Source organism: Phaeoacremonium minimum, assembly GCF_000392275.1.
Source record: "Phaeoacremonium minimum UCRPA7 unplaced genomic scaffold PA7_03_scaffold_350, whole genome shotgun sequence".
NCBI lineage: Eukaryota > Fungi > Ascomycota > Sordariomycetes > Togniniales > Togniniaceae > Phaeoacremonium > Phaeoacremonium minimum.
This window is the reverse complement of record NW_006921254.1, coordinates 145,216-161,606: the sequence shown is the minus strand read 5'-3', so window position 1 is coordinate 161,606 and position 16,391 is coordinate 145,216. Positions and strand designations below refer to the sequence as shown.

Genomic DNA, 16,391 nt, shown 5'->3' with positions numbered 1-16,391 from the left:
CCTTCGGAACTCACCAGTTGATATCCTTTATCCTGAAAATCCATGCCTAATCCCAAGCTTCCGACTACTAGGCGCCTAATTGTACCCAGCCTTCTCAACTCGTTCATATTTAGCTCGCTCATGCGCACTTCGCCGTCCTTGACAGCGAGAAGCAACATCAAGTACATCGTGTACACAGCATCATTCCCGGCGTTGTGGAACCCCCACGCAGGTGGTCTGTACCCGAACTGAGCTAGCATGCCAGCCAGGGTAAAATTCTGGCCGGGCTGCTTAGGCAAACTCGGGTGAAATGGTGGGAAGACGAAGCGGGATATTGCGTGCGTGTCGATGATGGCCAGCACGGAGCTGATGCTGGTAACATCAATACCGAGGAGCTGTAGTATTCGAAGATCACCCTTGACTGAATGGCCGACGATAACTATCTTTCGCAGTTGGCCGGATTTGGAACTGTCCCGGCTGTCACTGATGTGCAGGTTCTGGAGCACCGTTCGTGGTATGTCTCTCTGAGCAATGAGCCTCGACCGCGCAAATACACACTCCCCTTGGATTTCTATAGGTGGCGAGGTCTTCTGGTACTTTGGGAACCTTCTGGTCTCAAACATCTGTACTGAAATTAGGCTTTCAAGATTGTTCAAAGCAGGCAAGCTGTGGAGATCTCTTGTGTCAAGGAAAGCGAACGCAATCTGTTTGATGACAGGCTTTTCAGCCAAGTTAAGAGCATGGCGATGTTGTGAGGGTCCTTCGAGGTCGAGGGAGATAAAAACAGCATCTGTTGTTAACGCTCCCTGCTCGCGCAATGCCAAAGTCCTCTGCAATTGCTTGAGCCCTCCAAAGTTTGGAGTCTTGATTTTCGGTAGAAATGGAGGCGGGAATTTTGCTGACATGTCGGGCAATCGTGTTATTATATCATATAGCTCATAAATATTGTTCAAGAGAAGATAACTATGAGCGAGTCAAGCTATTGCGTTATGGTATGAGGGAACTAAGTTTACCTGCTGCCTATCACTCAAGATGATTGAGTTTCGACTACCCTTCCATTATATGTGAGATGACTCTAAGATTACATCCAGGGTTCTCACAAACCCTAAATGGAGGGACATCATCCAGTATGAGACAAAATCCTAATGTAGCTGGAAAGGTTCGCCATAGCATTGAAGGGTCTCTAAGGAGAAAGGTAGGGGTTATCGTGTAAGATGAATGGTTGCAAGGTAAGAACCTAAAGCAGCTTGATCAAGCCCCTTTGTTGGCCAGACATAACAACATTGACGTGCATGCTATATGATGTGGTCACAGTCTACGCTAGCTGTACTTTGTCAGATCCTTGATCGTAAGAAAATCTTTAGGTCTTGCAACAATTTGCAACTGTAAATGGCAGGCACGCGTCGCGCTTGACGACCATAGTTCTGCACAACGCGCTTTTCTTCCAAGGCATCTCATCCGAACCACGCCTTTTTCGCAAAGAAAATCTCTTTTGCGTCAACCCTTCTCAGCCTGTTTCTTGCCCGTTCTTTCTTCCTCTCCTCGCAAGCTGTACACCAGTATTGTCAAGCTGACCACAACCACGCAATCGAGGCAACATGGCTGAGCCCATGGACCTCGACGATGCGCGCCCAGCTGGCCGTGTTGGGAACAGAATCACACTCAACAACCCATTCGCTATCATTCCGACAATCATAGTGTCATCTCATGATGAAGCCGCCGGCAACCGCAGTCACAAAGATACAAATGACCCTCCTACCCCAACCCCAGCTCGTAGACAGAAGTTGCGCAAGCACAGGTTCAAGGCTGCCAAGTCAAAGGCATTGCAGAGGGACAAAAATAAAGTCACAAAGATTCCTGGTCCCAGTGAGAACAGACATCGAATGATGACGAGATCAGCATATCGACGAGCTGCATTGCGAGCAGCAGGTGCCATGGATGTGGATGATGCACCTTATCTCTCAATTCACAACACTGTCAATCCTCTTCCGGGAGTTCCTGATAATCTCGCAAAACTGCCCAAGAACCTTCAAGAGCTTGAGGCTCAGGGATTCAAGGAGAATAGTGGACTGATCACACCCACTCAGCTCAATCATCTGCTCTCTACTGAACTGCCAGGATTCACCTTCTTCTTGCATTCATCCGGCGAGAATCCAGATAACAACCCCTCATCACGGATTGCTTATCCCGGTGTAACACAGTTGACTGAAAAGCAGCTCGAGGACTTGGCAATTCTCCTCAATTTCAACAAAATTGGAAGAAGACATTTGGGGATTAATAAGATCAAGGACCTCGTCAGAACCCTCCACATTCTTTTCGAGAGGGCAGTTGCACGGAGTACACCTGGCACGGAGAGCAGAGCCTACGTTCCGGGCGACGAAAAGAGCGCCGAGTTTTGGTCCATGATTCTGTGGAGGTTTCTGCGCAGAGAGGTAGTGACGCAACAGAAGGAGCAACCCGGCCAAGTATGACCTTTAGATCGATAGCACACTGGTATCTTGCTAACACAACAATATAGGAGCCTGTGGCTGGGTCAGCTGAGGCAGCAGCCCAGTATTTCATGGACCAAGGCGAAGCTATTGTGGCGCTTTTCTCCCGTCTCACGTCCGCTCGAGCCGCATACTTGAGAACAAGTAACGAGACGGTGCATCATGCTTCGACTCTACTGACTATGAACGCACGATCGGCCCTGAACAACGTTAATTATGGATCATTTCCAACCGACGATGAGTCAGAGATCGAGGAGAGGCAGGACGGTCTCAAGGTGGACAATCATGACCAAGTCAATGACCCAGCAGTCTCGAGACCTAATAGAAGATTTCTTCGTGCGGTTGATCAGTGGATGGCGTTTATGGAGGAGCGCTCTGGAGAGGCTGTGGACATGTCGTTCTTTTCGGCTCTTTCACTCTAGAAGCATCATGGAATGTTTGCATTGGTAATCATTGAATTCAGCCTAACTAGCTAGACTGAAAATGGAGTTACTAGTTCCTTGTGCATGAATCCTGCAAGCTGTTGTTTTGTGATGTAGCAGCCGCAGACGAATTGACGACGATGCCTCCTCTGTGGTCTGGTCAAATTGTAGTGGGCTCTCCACCTCCAGATCTGCAGCCCATCCTCACTACCAACCGAAGCCCAAGCCATCATCCTCTTCACTGTCACCGTCATCGTTCATCTTCTCATACTCTGTCCTTTGATGCCGTATTTTTCCCGTTGCTTAGACATGTGAACAATATCCTCGTGATTTCGCCGGGTATGAAGCTCTTTGATAAGCTTAGCATTTCCTTCGCAGATCTTGGATCTATCAAGCCTCCTGCAGTCCCCATTGAGCCTCTTACGCTCCAAGGTGTGTAGCTCGTCCATCAAGTCTTCGAAGCTCCCAGTGTATGTATTCATCAACGCGAAACCGCAAAAGAAGGACCGTTTCTTTACGTAGCGACGGAAAAGCGCATGTGCCGGGCAATGATTAACATGGCAGTCAAGAAGATCAGCGTCTCTGGTCTCTGCATATCTCTGGAACACGGACAGTGCGTAACGAGCGGCTTGTTCGCGGATGCACGCGACAGTCCCTATTTGCACATTTGATCAGCGTTCACACTTTGGAGATGTTGATTCGAAGACTTACACTTCAAAGAAGGTGGGCGAAAGTACAGCGTGTCCCAGATGAACCAGCTGTTCTTGTCTGCTTCTCCATCTTTGAGTTCGCAATGTAGGGCTAGGCTGATGACTGCCTCTCGGAATATGCTTTCCACACCAAGCTCATATGAAACCTGAACCAGGAGCTGTAAGTCCGGAACAGTAGGAAGTGGCCAAAGCCATTGCTTGTTGACATCGAACCACACACTCAAGAAGTGTCGGATGATGCGGACCATGTCGTACTTGTTTGCAGCCACCAAGATTTGGAATAGCTGGAGTAGGTCCACTGAGTTCGGCACCACATCGAAGTTGCTGTGAATGATATGAAGGAGAACACCAAATGATTCTGGATTGTCACTGGGCAGCTCAACAACCCAGTCATTCGTGTTGAAGGTATTGTTTGATCGCGATTCTTTGAAAGGACCATTGAGCATGGCCTTGAACACGGGCGATGTTCGCGACAGAGCTCTTGAGCAGACCTGAAAGCTTGTAGGTGGACTTGGCATGATGTGGAAGACTGTTGGGACGACGTCGGGGTCTTCGTCACCACCGACGATCAGGATGAGGTCGCCATCTTCATCGAGAATCACTGTGTCCGGAGCCATGCTTGCAAGCTTCGGGTGGAAACTCTCAGGAGACTGCTATTTCTTTTGGTCTGGCTCGATTGTGATCAGATGAAGCTGGTCAGAAAAAGAATGGTCTCTCTGTGAAGGCGGACGGTTTGGGCTGATGGGAATGCAGCCGTAAATATAGAAAGGTGGTGTAGAAGACAAATATCCCCTTGTCTCCAGCTGCTTCCACGTGATCATGATCGTGATCTTTCGTCAACTTGGGAAGGTACATGAGTCTTTGCACTCACACATAATTATGGATACTCACTTTACACATACCCTACATGCCTAGACCAAGGTAGAAAGCAGTGACTCAATGGCTCGCCAAGATCTGCCAATTGTTGAAAGTCTTTCTGCACACCTAGCAAATAAAAGATAAAACTTCAAGGAAGGCTTTCTGGTCTTTGATGCGTAAAAGAACGGGAAGTCTTTGTCAATCCACCGTTTAGAACTCTGAAATACTCTAGTGAAGTTGTTCTCCCACTGTCATCATTGGCCGTCACTCTCATTGACTATCCCCATTCAGTACCTCAGCTGCTGTTTTCTTGTTCTTTCCCAAGTTTGTACTCTAGGCCCTGTCACCATTGGATAAATACTCATCAATCTGTTCCAAGCTGAATCTGCCAGTTTCCAGAACGTAGGAGAGTTAGAGCAAAAACAGCAGTAGTTATGCCAAAATAGAAATATCCAACGTTTGTCCCTATATTACCATACTCCTTATTGATCATGTATGGCGCCTAGAAAGCGGCCGCAAAAGAAAAGATATCATACATAGCAATAGCGTAGCCTTGACCAATGGTTCGTAGACCGAGAAAGAGCGACAAGTCCATCTACTTGGAAAGGGTCCTTTAAGCTCTTTCCCGAGTTGTGCAAGAAATATCATATCACGGGCTAAACAATTTCCATCTGCAACATACTGGATGCATCTAATGCTCAGGTTCACAAGGACTGGGATCAATCAATCAACCTAAATTGCCGCGAAACTCTCATCCTCACAAGAGCTATAATTCGTGATCCCGTAGGTGATAGTAAGGGAATCATTAACATTGGCAGCTCAACATCCCAAGATCCTGATTCGAACACGACTATATATGCCGACAGCAAGGGAATGATTGGGAGCTTCACACGGTGTTGGGCTCGCGATTTCTCCTGGAAGTATGGGTGCACGGTCAATACAGTTGCTCCTGGCCCAGTCGGAACCGCATCACTCCTCAGCTGGCCCCAAGAGCTACTAGACCAGTTGAAAATAAGGTCAGAGAATGTTGCTGCAGGATCCCATCTTGCTCATCTAGAGGAGATTGTCTGGACAGTTGCAACCCTATGTGAAGAACAGGCTGGCTGGCTGAATGGACTGTATATACTTGTGACTGGGAGCGGTACTTTGTTGTAATTATCCAATGTCCCAGACTTCTGGACTTGCTGTCGAGAAATTTTTGACAAGATAAGAATAGGCAGAAATAACCGACCCTGAGCTTGTATATTCAATGGTTGCAGCGACTTCTTTCACTGCCAATAGTCGCCGCCTGCAAAGAGCTCCTGAGCACCAACAGGCGTTTTTCTCAGCTTTCTGTATCAGCCAAAATCCCTACTTCGATAATTGGAGTAAGTTTTAGGGCCTCGAATAAGATATAAAACTGTCTTAATTCGACTATATTAGAGCAATAATAAGGAAAGCAAGTCAACAAATGGGAGATAGCGACAACAGAGCTGTTGATTTGCTTAGGTCGGGATATTATTGGTAGGATGTAGAATCGCTCGTTATTTTTGCTGATTGGCTACGTTACCAAACCCTCCGAGGGGGTTTTCTTTCTCGGCCAACCATCATGCCAAATATCATCGCCTCAGCCCGCTCGCTTTGCAACCACTTTGCAACCGCTTTGTCGTGTCTCCTCGCTAGGTACCTAAGGTAGGCAGGACACCCACCGACATGATCAAGCCGACAGTCAGGCGCTCTGCGTGTGATCAGTGCAGAGCCAAGCGAGTACGGTGCCTTCGCGCCGAAAACAGCATGGCGCCATGCGCCCGCTGCTCCCACATCGGTGCGCGATGCGTGACGGGCGCCCCCGGTCATCCCGGAAGACCGCCCAAGCTGCGTCTCGTCGATGGTGGCAGCAAGGCCCTCAGAGGCCTCGCGGCGAGTCCTGCCCGTGTCTCCTCACCCCTGGGCCGGCATCGCTTGTCGACATTGCGAGATATAGACCAGGTCGACGACCCTGGCCCTGCAATGGCAGCGGAGCCTACACCGGCCGGCACGTCTCCAAGGGAGTCACGGTGCAGGATAGAACGACGCATGTCGTGGGACCGGCTAGACGGCACTACACGATCCGACCTCACGCATTCTGAACTATCCGCGGTACATCCGCACCGGCAGAGACACCTATTGGCTCATGGACCACAGCAAGATTTCTGGGGAGCGCCGGGCGACGACTCTGCTTCTTTCTTCGGCACCTCTTCGATCGACCAACGCCCTGCGCCGAGCGAAGACATCCTCGCCCTGGCGGATCAGCTGACCAGTCCATCGCAGATTCAAGGGCTACTCGGTGCAGATGATGAGCTCAAAGCGATGCTCCACATGGGCCGGGACTCTAGTACTGCGCTTCTCGATTTGGATATTGATCCGCTCCTCGGTCTGTGGGAGGGCGTCCGCCCCCCGAATACCCAGCCACAATGCTCCAACCCGGCAAGTTCGCTGATGCGGTTCCGAGAGGAGATGGACCAGCGCATTGCGGAGGCGGACGCGTACTTCTCGGACCCTCTCAAAGTCGTGCAGGGCTGCAAAGAGGATAGCGCGGGCCAAGAAGCCGAGAACCCGGCTGCGTTGCTCCTAACGTGCTGCAAAGACTTCATCGACATTATCCAGAGCTTGGTACCGGCAAGTCGGGTACACGTGCAGAGCGAGAATACGCTTAGCACAGAGATCGTGCTCCTGGCTCTGTCGAGCTACCTTGCATTGATGAGGCTCTTCGACTTCCTGTTCCATACCATCTACAAATTTATCTGCAAGATGCCGCCGGACTCGTTCAAGTCCGTCAAGGTCAAGTCGGCACTCCGCATAGGTGGTATCTCTTCGCTCCAGGACATGCCGCTAAAGACATACGCCACAGGCATCCTCGATGCCATTCAGGGCCAGATGCGAACCCTGGAGCGCTGCATGGGGATTCCGGCTGAGTACTGCCTCTCGGGCGAGCCGACTGTCTCACCCACAGCTGCCACCCCAGGTATACTCTCCCATGCAGACCGATCACGGTTATTTTGGGCTGTCATGGCACAGGAGGACATCAAGTCACTACGGGGTTGCAAGTCGTATGTAGAGTCGATACGAGCCAGTATCCAGGACTCGATGAGATTTCTTGATGATTGAGTGGAATTCTGGCATCTAGGGCAGGCTATACACTACATATGGTAATGTGCCTAGAAACAAGAGACGAGGTTTTCGTTAGATTCACTTTGCCAACAACCAGTCCCGCCGCCATCACTATAATACATATGATATTCTTTTCTAATTCGACTCTGGAAGAACCCGTATCTTGCACGATATTACGACGCAGCCACTAGGACCTGCTTCCTTGTCTTGCCTTTAGCCTCCTCCTCGATAGGCTTGTCCTCCTTCTCGACCATGCCAAAGTCAGTGTCGTTTTCCTTTCTGAGCGGTACCTGCTTCATCACAGCAGCAGCGATGAGCCCCACTGCGCCGAAGGCAATAGCGACCTGCCATGACCGCTGGAGTGCGCTGCTCTGTACAGCGATCACCTCGGCGCGCGTCTGTGCCGAGAGCGAGTCGAGAAACTTGGGGTCGGCGGCCGCGTACGCTCCGCCGGCCTTGAACTGGGCGGCCACCTTTGCGTCGCTGCCGATGGCACCCGAGCCGGCCAGCTGCGCAGCCCGGTTGGTGAAGATGGTGCCGGCGATGGCAACACCCCACATGATGCCGAAGCTGCGCATCAAGCCCCACGTGCTCGTCGCCATTGCCGTGTCTTTGTCTGTGAGCGGGGCCAGGAGGGCGGGGAGCAGGGCCGCCATGGCGAAGCCCGCGCCGAATGACTCGACCACCTGGAACCCCACCCAGGCGCCCGTGCTCGAGTTCTCATCCAGGATCGAGAAGAGACCGAAGCCAATGACAATCAATGCGAAGGAGGCTGCAAGGATGGGCTTGTAGCGGCCAAACTTGGTAAGCAGCACGCCACCGAGGATGGCGGCCGGGAGGAGTGCGAGGATGGTGGGGAGGAGCATGATACCGGAGCGATAGGCGCTCGCGGCAAGAACACCCTGGAAGTAGACCGGGAGGAAGAAGTAGGCCCACATGGTGACGATGCCGTGGAGAAAGGTTAAGAGGAAGACGATGGCAGTGATGGAATGGCCAAAGAGATGAAGGGGCATAAGGGGGTTTGGCACGAGGCGGGCATTACTCTCGAGCACGACAAAGCCACCCATCGTGGCCAGACCGACAATGAGTGGCACGAGGACCTGGTAGGAAGACCACGTATATTGGCCACCCGCCCAGCTGAGGGCAATCAACACTGGGGTGGCACCACCGACGAATACGGCGTTGCCCAGCCAGTCGAGGCTCGAAAGCTTGGTGGCCAGCGTCTGAGACTTGTCATACTTGACGTGCAAGAAGGCAAACAGCAGCACCAGCGAAGCAGCACCAATTGGCAGAGCGAGGTAGAAAGCCCAGCGCCAGGTGCTGTAGCTGACGAGGAGCCCACCAAATAGGGGGCCGAGGGCAGCTCCCAGACCGACCATGCCAAGCACTACGCCCAAGTAGGCTCCCCTCTCGCGTAGCGGCACCAGGTCACAGATCACCATCTCGCAGAGGACACCGATGCCCGAGCCTCCAATCCCCTGAACCGCTCGGCCGCCGATCATCGCGGCCATGCTAGTAGCTCTGTGCATTGCCCGTCTCGTCAGCAAAGACTCTGAGCTCCGTGAGGAACAATGACTCCCCGGCAAGACAATGGACCATAGGTAGGTATCTATGCAAGATTATGAGGAAACAGCAACTCACCCGCCACATATACCGCTCCCAAGCATGAAGAGGGCCGTGGATACTATCAGGGGCCACCGGCGGCCGAAGACATTTGCTACCTGGCCAAATGTGGGTAAAAAAGCAGTCCTACATACATAAATTAGTTACCCTAGTTGGTTCGATAGCTAGATAGGCTTCTCTGCTGTCTGTCTCGAGAGGCGGGAGGGTAGGCTTACATGGTCAGAAAGTAGGTGTTAGAAATCCAGATGTAATCGTTGCCTCCGCCCAAATCGGCCACGACGGACGGCATAACGGTCGAGGTGACTGTGGCTTCCAAAGATGTCAGGAGGCTGACGAGCGCGAGGACAAACAAGATGGCCCAGAACCTCGGCCCCCTCCGGAACTGTGCCGGGGTTTTCTCCGAGGTCGCCCCCTGAGCATCGACCGAAGCTTCTGTAGATTCCACTGGCAGATTCGAAGCAACCGCGTCTTGATGTGCCATCGTGCGCGATATCGTACACGATATTGTACGTGACAAGATGATTAATAGTATCGGATACTACTAATATTGTAAGATGACATCTAAGGACGATAGGTAGACCATAGGACTGCAACGAGGATCGGTGGAAAAAGGAAGCGCGCGCGGCTATCGTGGACTTTTGGCTCGATTACAGGTAGACGCGGACCATTTATCAGAGGAAGAAAGACAGTTCCATCCCGCAATCTCATGCGAAGAAATGTAGGTGGATGTCTTCCTATTTAAGGCCAAATGTGGCCGCGGAGGTTTTCATGGGATAAATGTAGGTCCAACCTCGCAGGGTTTATTTTTATCTTCCGGCGTGGACACCGCGTCCTGAACGAATAAAGGATGTTTGTGAGATTCACGAGGTATTCTCCATAAACAGCCACAAAGCCGAGAAAAGCCTGGGCATAGAATGTTCACCATTGCGGGAGGCATTGAAGGGCTCAATATTGGAACTGCTGACAGCTGAGAGGAAGGCGGCCAAGACATATGATCAAGAAATAAATAACCTTAGCTGAAGCATTATCAAGACCTACCATATACACTACCGATATCTACTAACTAGCATTGTACTTCCAATCCACACGACCGACTGCCACGCGTCAGATGGCTGATTCACTGCCCTGATAGCCAACTCATATTTTCGCTCTTTTTGTGAGATAAACTCGCCGGCTTTGGCCTGGTGATCGAGTCTTCGCTCGTCACCGACATCGAATCGTCGGCCGTGAAAATTTCTCGCCTTTCCTCAGCCATAGCAATGTCATGTGTAACCAAAATGCCACCATGTTTGTCAACATCATGCGGGAATATTTCATCGGTACTCGCGGCGCTGCTGGAGATGGCTTTCGGGGCGACTGTGCTCGTGATCCCAAAATGTGCTGTATGAACTCGGCTGTGATGGCTGTTGGCGCGTTGAGATTGGATGTATTTGTCTTTGGGCCGGCTTGTAAGGGCAATGGAAACTCCTTTGGAGCCTGAGTTTCCGTAGTACCTGCCAGAGCTATGATCGGAGGAGGAGAGACCGAGCGCGCGGTTGATCGATGGGAACTGTTTGACTGCCGGTCGCAGGGATGGAATGCAGGAACAGATGAGCAGGGCGGTGACCTCCACCCCTGACCAGACCATAGAACTAGTGACTGAGTCTATATAGAAGTTAGAATGTGAGGTATGAGAATACACTATGAAAAGCTTTGAGGTTAACGAGGAAAACAGCGACACTTACAAGTGGTATCTGTTGACGAGAAATTGACATAAGTCACTCGAATGATAGATATAATGCATACACTACACGTTTAATCAGTTATGACTTTCGACGCATTGGCATAGATACTTAGCGACGAACAAGAGACCTAGGGAGAGCATGGCCACGAGACCGATCCGCTTAGCTGTTGGTAGTTGCAATTTCCACATCACCGGGATGGGTTCGATGAAGAGGATTAGGTCGGTGATCAATTTGATTGCAAACTATTGGAACTGTCAAATCACTGACTAGATCATTGGTAGATGGGGACTTACAACTGCATAGTAAAAGATGGTAAGATTCAGACATTTGCCATCGAGTCCTGGCGTCCATGCTTTTCGAATTGGCTTGCATTGTAAAAGAACAACACAGGTTTCTTCAATACCTTGAACAAGAAGGAAACCGAGTAGGACCCTGTTGAACCTCTTGTAACCTCGATCAGGTAAGACCTTGAAATACAGAAACGCAAAGGACATCTTAGCGGTTACAAAGCCCCAGATATAACAGCAAGCGATGACCATGTTAAGCTTGTGATTCTAATCAGTTACGGCTCATGCGGTGTTTTCAGTTCTCAATTCAGGTACCTTAGCAAACACGAGATACTGATCATCTCTGACATTGTCGCGATGCCTTCCTAGTCCATAATTGGTCACTAACTCGTCAGCATAAGTATAATAGGTGCGATCGCAACTCGAAGAACGCGCGTACTTGTCATCATCGATGCTAATAGTGCGACCAGAAGAGTCTGTTGCAATCAGAAAGATGCCATCGCTTTGGAAACAGCTTCATTACATACCGCACTCAGACAGACGAGTCCTTTGATACGTAAAGTCAACAACGGAAAATAAGGGTGTTATTTTGAAACTATGAACGTACCATCATCCCAATCGAAGCTCCTGAGAATACCAAAGCGGACCCAAAGCCTTACCGCGAGGAATAAGATCAAGAACCAGAACAGAATGCTATCAGCCACCAAGACGGTGAGAACTCGAGATTCGTCGGCCATCTAGTCTTCCTATGGATCATGGCCGTGCTCTCTATGAATCGTCGTCAGGGAAGTGAGAAGGATCCAGAGTGAACGGGATGAATATATGTATGATTTGCAGATCGTATCAGTGCGGCCGTGGAATTTTCTAAGCTAATAGCCCACCATTTCCGGGATGGTGACAGGGAGCTATGGTGCAAGCCACAATTTGACACTACATCAAGCGATGGAGGAACACACCAAGCAAAAAGTGCAGGTCCTTCATCACCAGTAGTAGAGCAACAAAATTAGCATATTACGGTTGGTGTGATGCAAACGAGATGCCACGACAGGACTTCTTTCCAACTTTCTCAAACGATGCGAAACCAAGGCACTGGTTCTGATCTGACTTTAATGCAATCAAAGCCACTTCCATTCCAAATTGAGTCATGGCTGCATGCAATGCCACTTCTCTAGTTCATTCAGCCCTTTGATTGGACCATATGGTGCGAAGATCCTTAGCTAGGCTAAAGATTTCCACCCCCGTCTTCTAGGGAAGCCGGGGAACCCAAGTAAATATTCTAAATGTTTCAACAAAAAAAGGTATGCTTTGTTAGGCGTTAACATAGAACAAGGAGTAGGAGCAGATTTCAGCTACCAAGGGAAGGTCTACCTAGCAAAATTCGCGCCAAAAATGAGACCGAGGACGTTACACATGATACCCGCAGAAAAGGATTTGCTTAGGTGACAACTGCATGGTCAAGCAGGTTACGTAGAAACCCGACAACATAAAATCTTCAAGGTTTTTCCGAACAAGGTATAAGCATGAAAAAGCCCATGGCTTTAGACGTGAATAAATCACAAGAAATCCCGTGGTGAGTGTAGCATGCATGTCTACGACAAGGTACGATTGTTCACTCTTTTTTTCTAGTCTTGGAATTTCCCCAGGTTTCCCCCATGCATGGGGTTCAAGCGGAGCACTCTTTATGCCTTAGTGCGACGGTATCCACCTTGGAACACGGAAGGGTCATTCCTGATAGAATTTCCAGTATCAACTATATCCCTCTTGAATTAGCTTAGTAATTAGTCTAGAAATGAAATTCGCGTCCAACATGTAAGTTTTCGCACTTCGAAGGCAACTCCATCGTAAGAAGGTTATCAGTAGACAAAGCATACAAATGCATGCATCTCCTACCGAGCTCCATGGAGATGTCTGTGGTGCTCTGCAAACGCCAATATTATGTCGAAAAGGCACAATTCTCTCTTAACTAATGCAGGCCTTGTTCATCTTAGGCGCGGGAAACGTAATCCGTGCCGCGAGCTAAGAAAAGGGGGTCTAGCACCATTGACGCCTAGACCTAAAACCTAAAAAGATAAGGCCAACTGGTCCGTATGATCTGCAGCACTGTTTTTGTTCTACAGTAGACGATGTTATCTGATAATTTTTTATGACTCTTGCTAGGCCAGGGGGTGTCTCCTGGTCCGCTCTCAAAGCCAAAATTCTGGCAGACTGACGGCCAACTCAAGTCCTACTCCTCTGCCAGGGTAATACACGCGAATTCTTGAAGTAGTGAAGATACTCAATTTTGTGTATCGTAATGCTCATCAAGATCTCGAATAATCTGGTTATTACCTTGAGTCTACCAACTTTACCAAGGTGGTCACCTCTCGATGAGAAGGTAGTGATACGCGTGCCGAACTAACAGTTGTTACCTCGGGGGAGGAGTGAAATGAAGGGCCTAGTTAACAATCTATCTCGGTGACAAACTCTTGCCTGCAGTGACCATTTGCTTCAAGAGTAGCAGCACAGTCAAGATATTCAGAGTACCGGGGATTTCAGTAGGTTGTACTACCTATATTTTGGCTGATAAGGTACACGCCGATTATGATCACAGGCTTCACCGAATAAGTGTCAAGCGTTGATTTAATCCAAGACTTAAGCCACAACATTGCGTCCAAGACATTGCATGCTCCATCATCAAGGATATGGGGCAGTTAGTATTTCAAGAAAGTGAGTAGATGCTAGTATTGATTAAGAAATCTTGTATCTTAAACTAAGGCATCTTTGTTCGAATATAACCTTCCGTATCGTGCTTTTCTCCGTCCGTTACTCCGTCCTCGACTTGTGGCACAAAAGTTTCTCGCAACCCTTGAGCGGCTCTCTCGCCTAAAGCCAGCAGCGTTCTCATGCTTAGCATTTCAAGCACACTGATATCGAAAGGAAAAACCGATTTCCACCAGCTACGCATCTCAACCGCAACAAGGCTATCTAGCCCAGCGTCCTGCAGTGAAACATCCACGTCGATGTCTTCCTCATTGTCCGCAGGCTTTAAGAGCAGTCTGAAAAGCTGAAGGTAAATTTGTTGGGCTAGAAATACTGATGCCTCTGGCGACTGGAGCTCGGCGGGCGCAAGTCTTGCCCTACTCAAGAACGATACAAGTTTGGATGAGGTTGCTGAAGTGGTTTTTGCAGTCATTGAGACCGGTTCATCATTGAAGTAGAGTAGCATTCGGCGGTCAGTCTTCCAAACAACACGGTTGGAGGGATCAGACAATGATGTGACACTTCGAAGACCGATCACAAGCTGCGACGGATTGACGAAAACAACGGACCTCTTTTCTAAAGGAGCGCTGGAGAGCATGACCGCAGCAATCGAGTCAAGTAATTGCGGTGTCTTGATACCATAAAACCCCTGAGTTCTCATCGCCTCCATCAGTTCCGGGCTTTCCGCAACGTAGCCATGATCGAGGAGAGCACCAATATTTATCACCGCGGCTGGCAATCCCAGATTCTGGCGGTATTGCACAAATGCGTCCAGGAAGGTGTTTGCACCGGCGTAATTGGCCTGTCCTCGTTGACCAATGATACCAGATAATGAGCTGAAGAGGATAAAGTGGTCCAGGTCTATGTTGCTGGCGACACATGCACGGTGAAGATTCCATGTGCCCTGGACTTTGGGTTGCACTGCCTTCGTCCATTCGTCGTAAGTCATCTTTGTAAACCCTTGGTCTCTCAATACCATGGACATGTTGAATATTCCACGGATAGGGTTTTTTGTTTGTGCAAGAGCTTGTTCTACATCCCTCATGTTCGTGACACTGCCCTTTACAACTGTGACGGTACAACTCTGACTTTCAAGCTCTTTGAAGAAAGTCTGGTCGTCTGCTGATTCGCCGGCTCTGCGGGATAGGTAGATCAAGGACTTGGCGCCATGTTCAATCATCCAGTTCGAAACTAGCTTGCCGAGTCCTCCCAGGCCTCCAACAAGCAAATAGGACGCATCTCGATGAAGCATAGGACCCGTGGCAGTCCGCACAGCGCTCAAGTCACTATTAGTCATGTTCATTGACACAACAATTTTGCCCATGTGCTGGCCCTTCTGCATGTATCGAAAGCATTCCTCTGCTGCATCCGCGGTAAAGGTTTTAATAGGGCGTATTGGTTTGATATGACCTTGCTCAAGTAACTCAACGAGTTTTCGAAGTAGTCTAGAGAGTGATTAGCCTTCAGTGACTGAGAGCCGCCATATTCAATTTGATGACAGGGGCTCTACCTATTTCCCTCAGCTGGTTTTAGATTAATAAGATGTCCTAAATCGACACCGTGATAGCTTCGGTTTAGCTCAAAAATGTTCATTGCAAGCTTGCCATTACCTATGAGATCACGCTTCCCGAGTTCAATCATTTTACCAAACTCTGCAACGCAACTCCAAGAAGCATGTAAAAGCTCGCCTGACAAAGAGTTCAAAACCAAGTCAACTCCTTGGCCATCTGTCGCCTTGAGCACTCCGTCTAAAAACGACGAATCTCGAGAATTGAAGATTCGATCATTCGGGATGCCCCAGGTTGACTCCAGATATCGCACTTTATCTTGGCTTCCGACTGTGCAGAAGATCTTTGCTCCAGCCAGTTTGCAAATCTGTATTGCAGCCAGTCCTACACCTCCACATGCCGAATGTATCAATACGCTTTGGCCGCTCGCAAGTCGTCCAATATCAAGGAGACCATATATAACTGTAGAGAAAACGCATGGCATGGTGGCTGCGTCTTCAAAGTTCAACGAATCTGGGATACGAGCACATAACTTCTCGGTGATAACGATACGAGTAGAAAAGCAGCCCCCTCCAAATACGATAACGCGGTCTCCAGGGCGCAGACTTTGGACTTCGGGTCCAACAGCTTGGACGACTCCGGCGGCTTCAAGTCCGAGAGTCTTTTCAGGGGATTCGACAATTCCCATCGCAATAAGAACGTCCTAAGCAAAGAGTCAATTGAAATAATTGAACGACAAAGAGTGAATATGCATATACTTTGAAGTTCATCCCTACCGCTTTCGCTTCAACGGCTATCTCGTCCTTCATCAAGTTGACTTTTGGTCTCTCGGCCCACTTTAGACTGTTCAGCCGACCGTATTTCTCGATAATCAGATCGCATGATTCATTCTCAACGGAGCCGGGGTGTCCCGCAATCTCGTT

At 49.5% G+C, this 16,391-nt stretch overlaps 4 protein-coding genes across 4 annotated transcripts; 2 read left to right on the top strand and 2 right to left on the bottom strand.

The window, feature by feature from the left end:
* Positions 1–1,577: 1,577 nt before the first annotated feature.
* UCRPA7_4551 (hypothetical protein) lies at positions 1,578–2,890 on the top strand (the record flags this gene model as incomplete). The annotated part of the gene is made up of 2 exons (XM_007917103.1): positions 1,578–2,444; positions 2,498–2,890. The coding sequence occupies 2 exons, from the start codon at positions 1,578–1,580 to the stop codon at positions 2,888–2,890; spliced, it is 1,260 nt and encodes a 419-aa protein (XP_007915294.1).
* A 207-nt stretch (positions 2,891–3,097) lies between these two features.
* UCRPA7_4550 (putative nuclear pore protein) lies at positions 3,098–4,217 on the bottom strand (the record flags this gene model as incomplete). Its single annotated transcript, XM_007917102.1, has 3 exons — positions 3,098–3,162; positions 3,315–3,545; positions 3,602–4,217. 3 exons carry the CDS (start codon positions 4,215–4,217, stop codon positions 3,098–3,100), a joined length of 912 nt encoding a protein of 303 aa, XP_007915293.1.
* A 2,578-nt stretch (positions 4,218–6,795) lies between these two features.
* On the top strand, positions 6,796–7,584 carry UCRPA7_4549 (putative c6 zinc finger domain protein; the record flags this gene model as incomplete). The annotated part of the gene is made up of 1 exon (XM_007917101.1): positions 6,796–7,584. One exon carries the CDS (start codon positions 6,796–6,798, stop codon positions 7,582–7,584), a length of 789 nt encoding a protein of 262 aa, XP_007915292.1.
* A 176-nt stretch (positions 7,585–7,760) lies between these two features.
* On the bottom strand, positions 7,761–9,116 carry UCRPA7_4548 (putative major facilitator superfamily protein; the record flags this gene model as incomplete). The annotated part of the gene is made up of 1 exon (XM_007917100.1): positions 7,761–9,116. The coding sequence occupies one exon, from the start codon at positions 9,114–9,116 to the stop codon at positions 7,761–7,763; it is 1,356 nt and encodes a 451-aa protein (XP_007915291.1).
* Between the last annotated feature and the right edge of the window lie 7,275 nt (positions 9,117–16,391).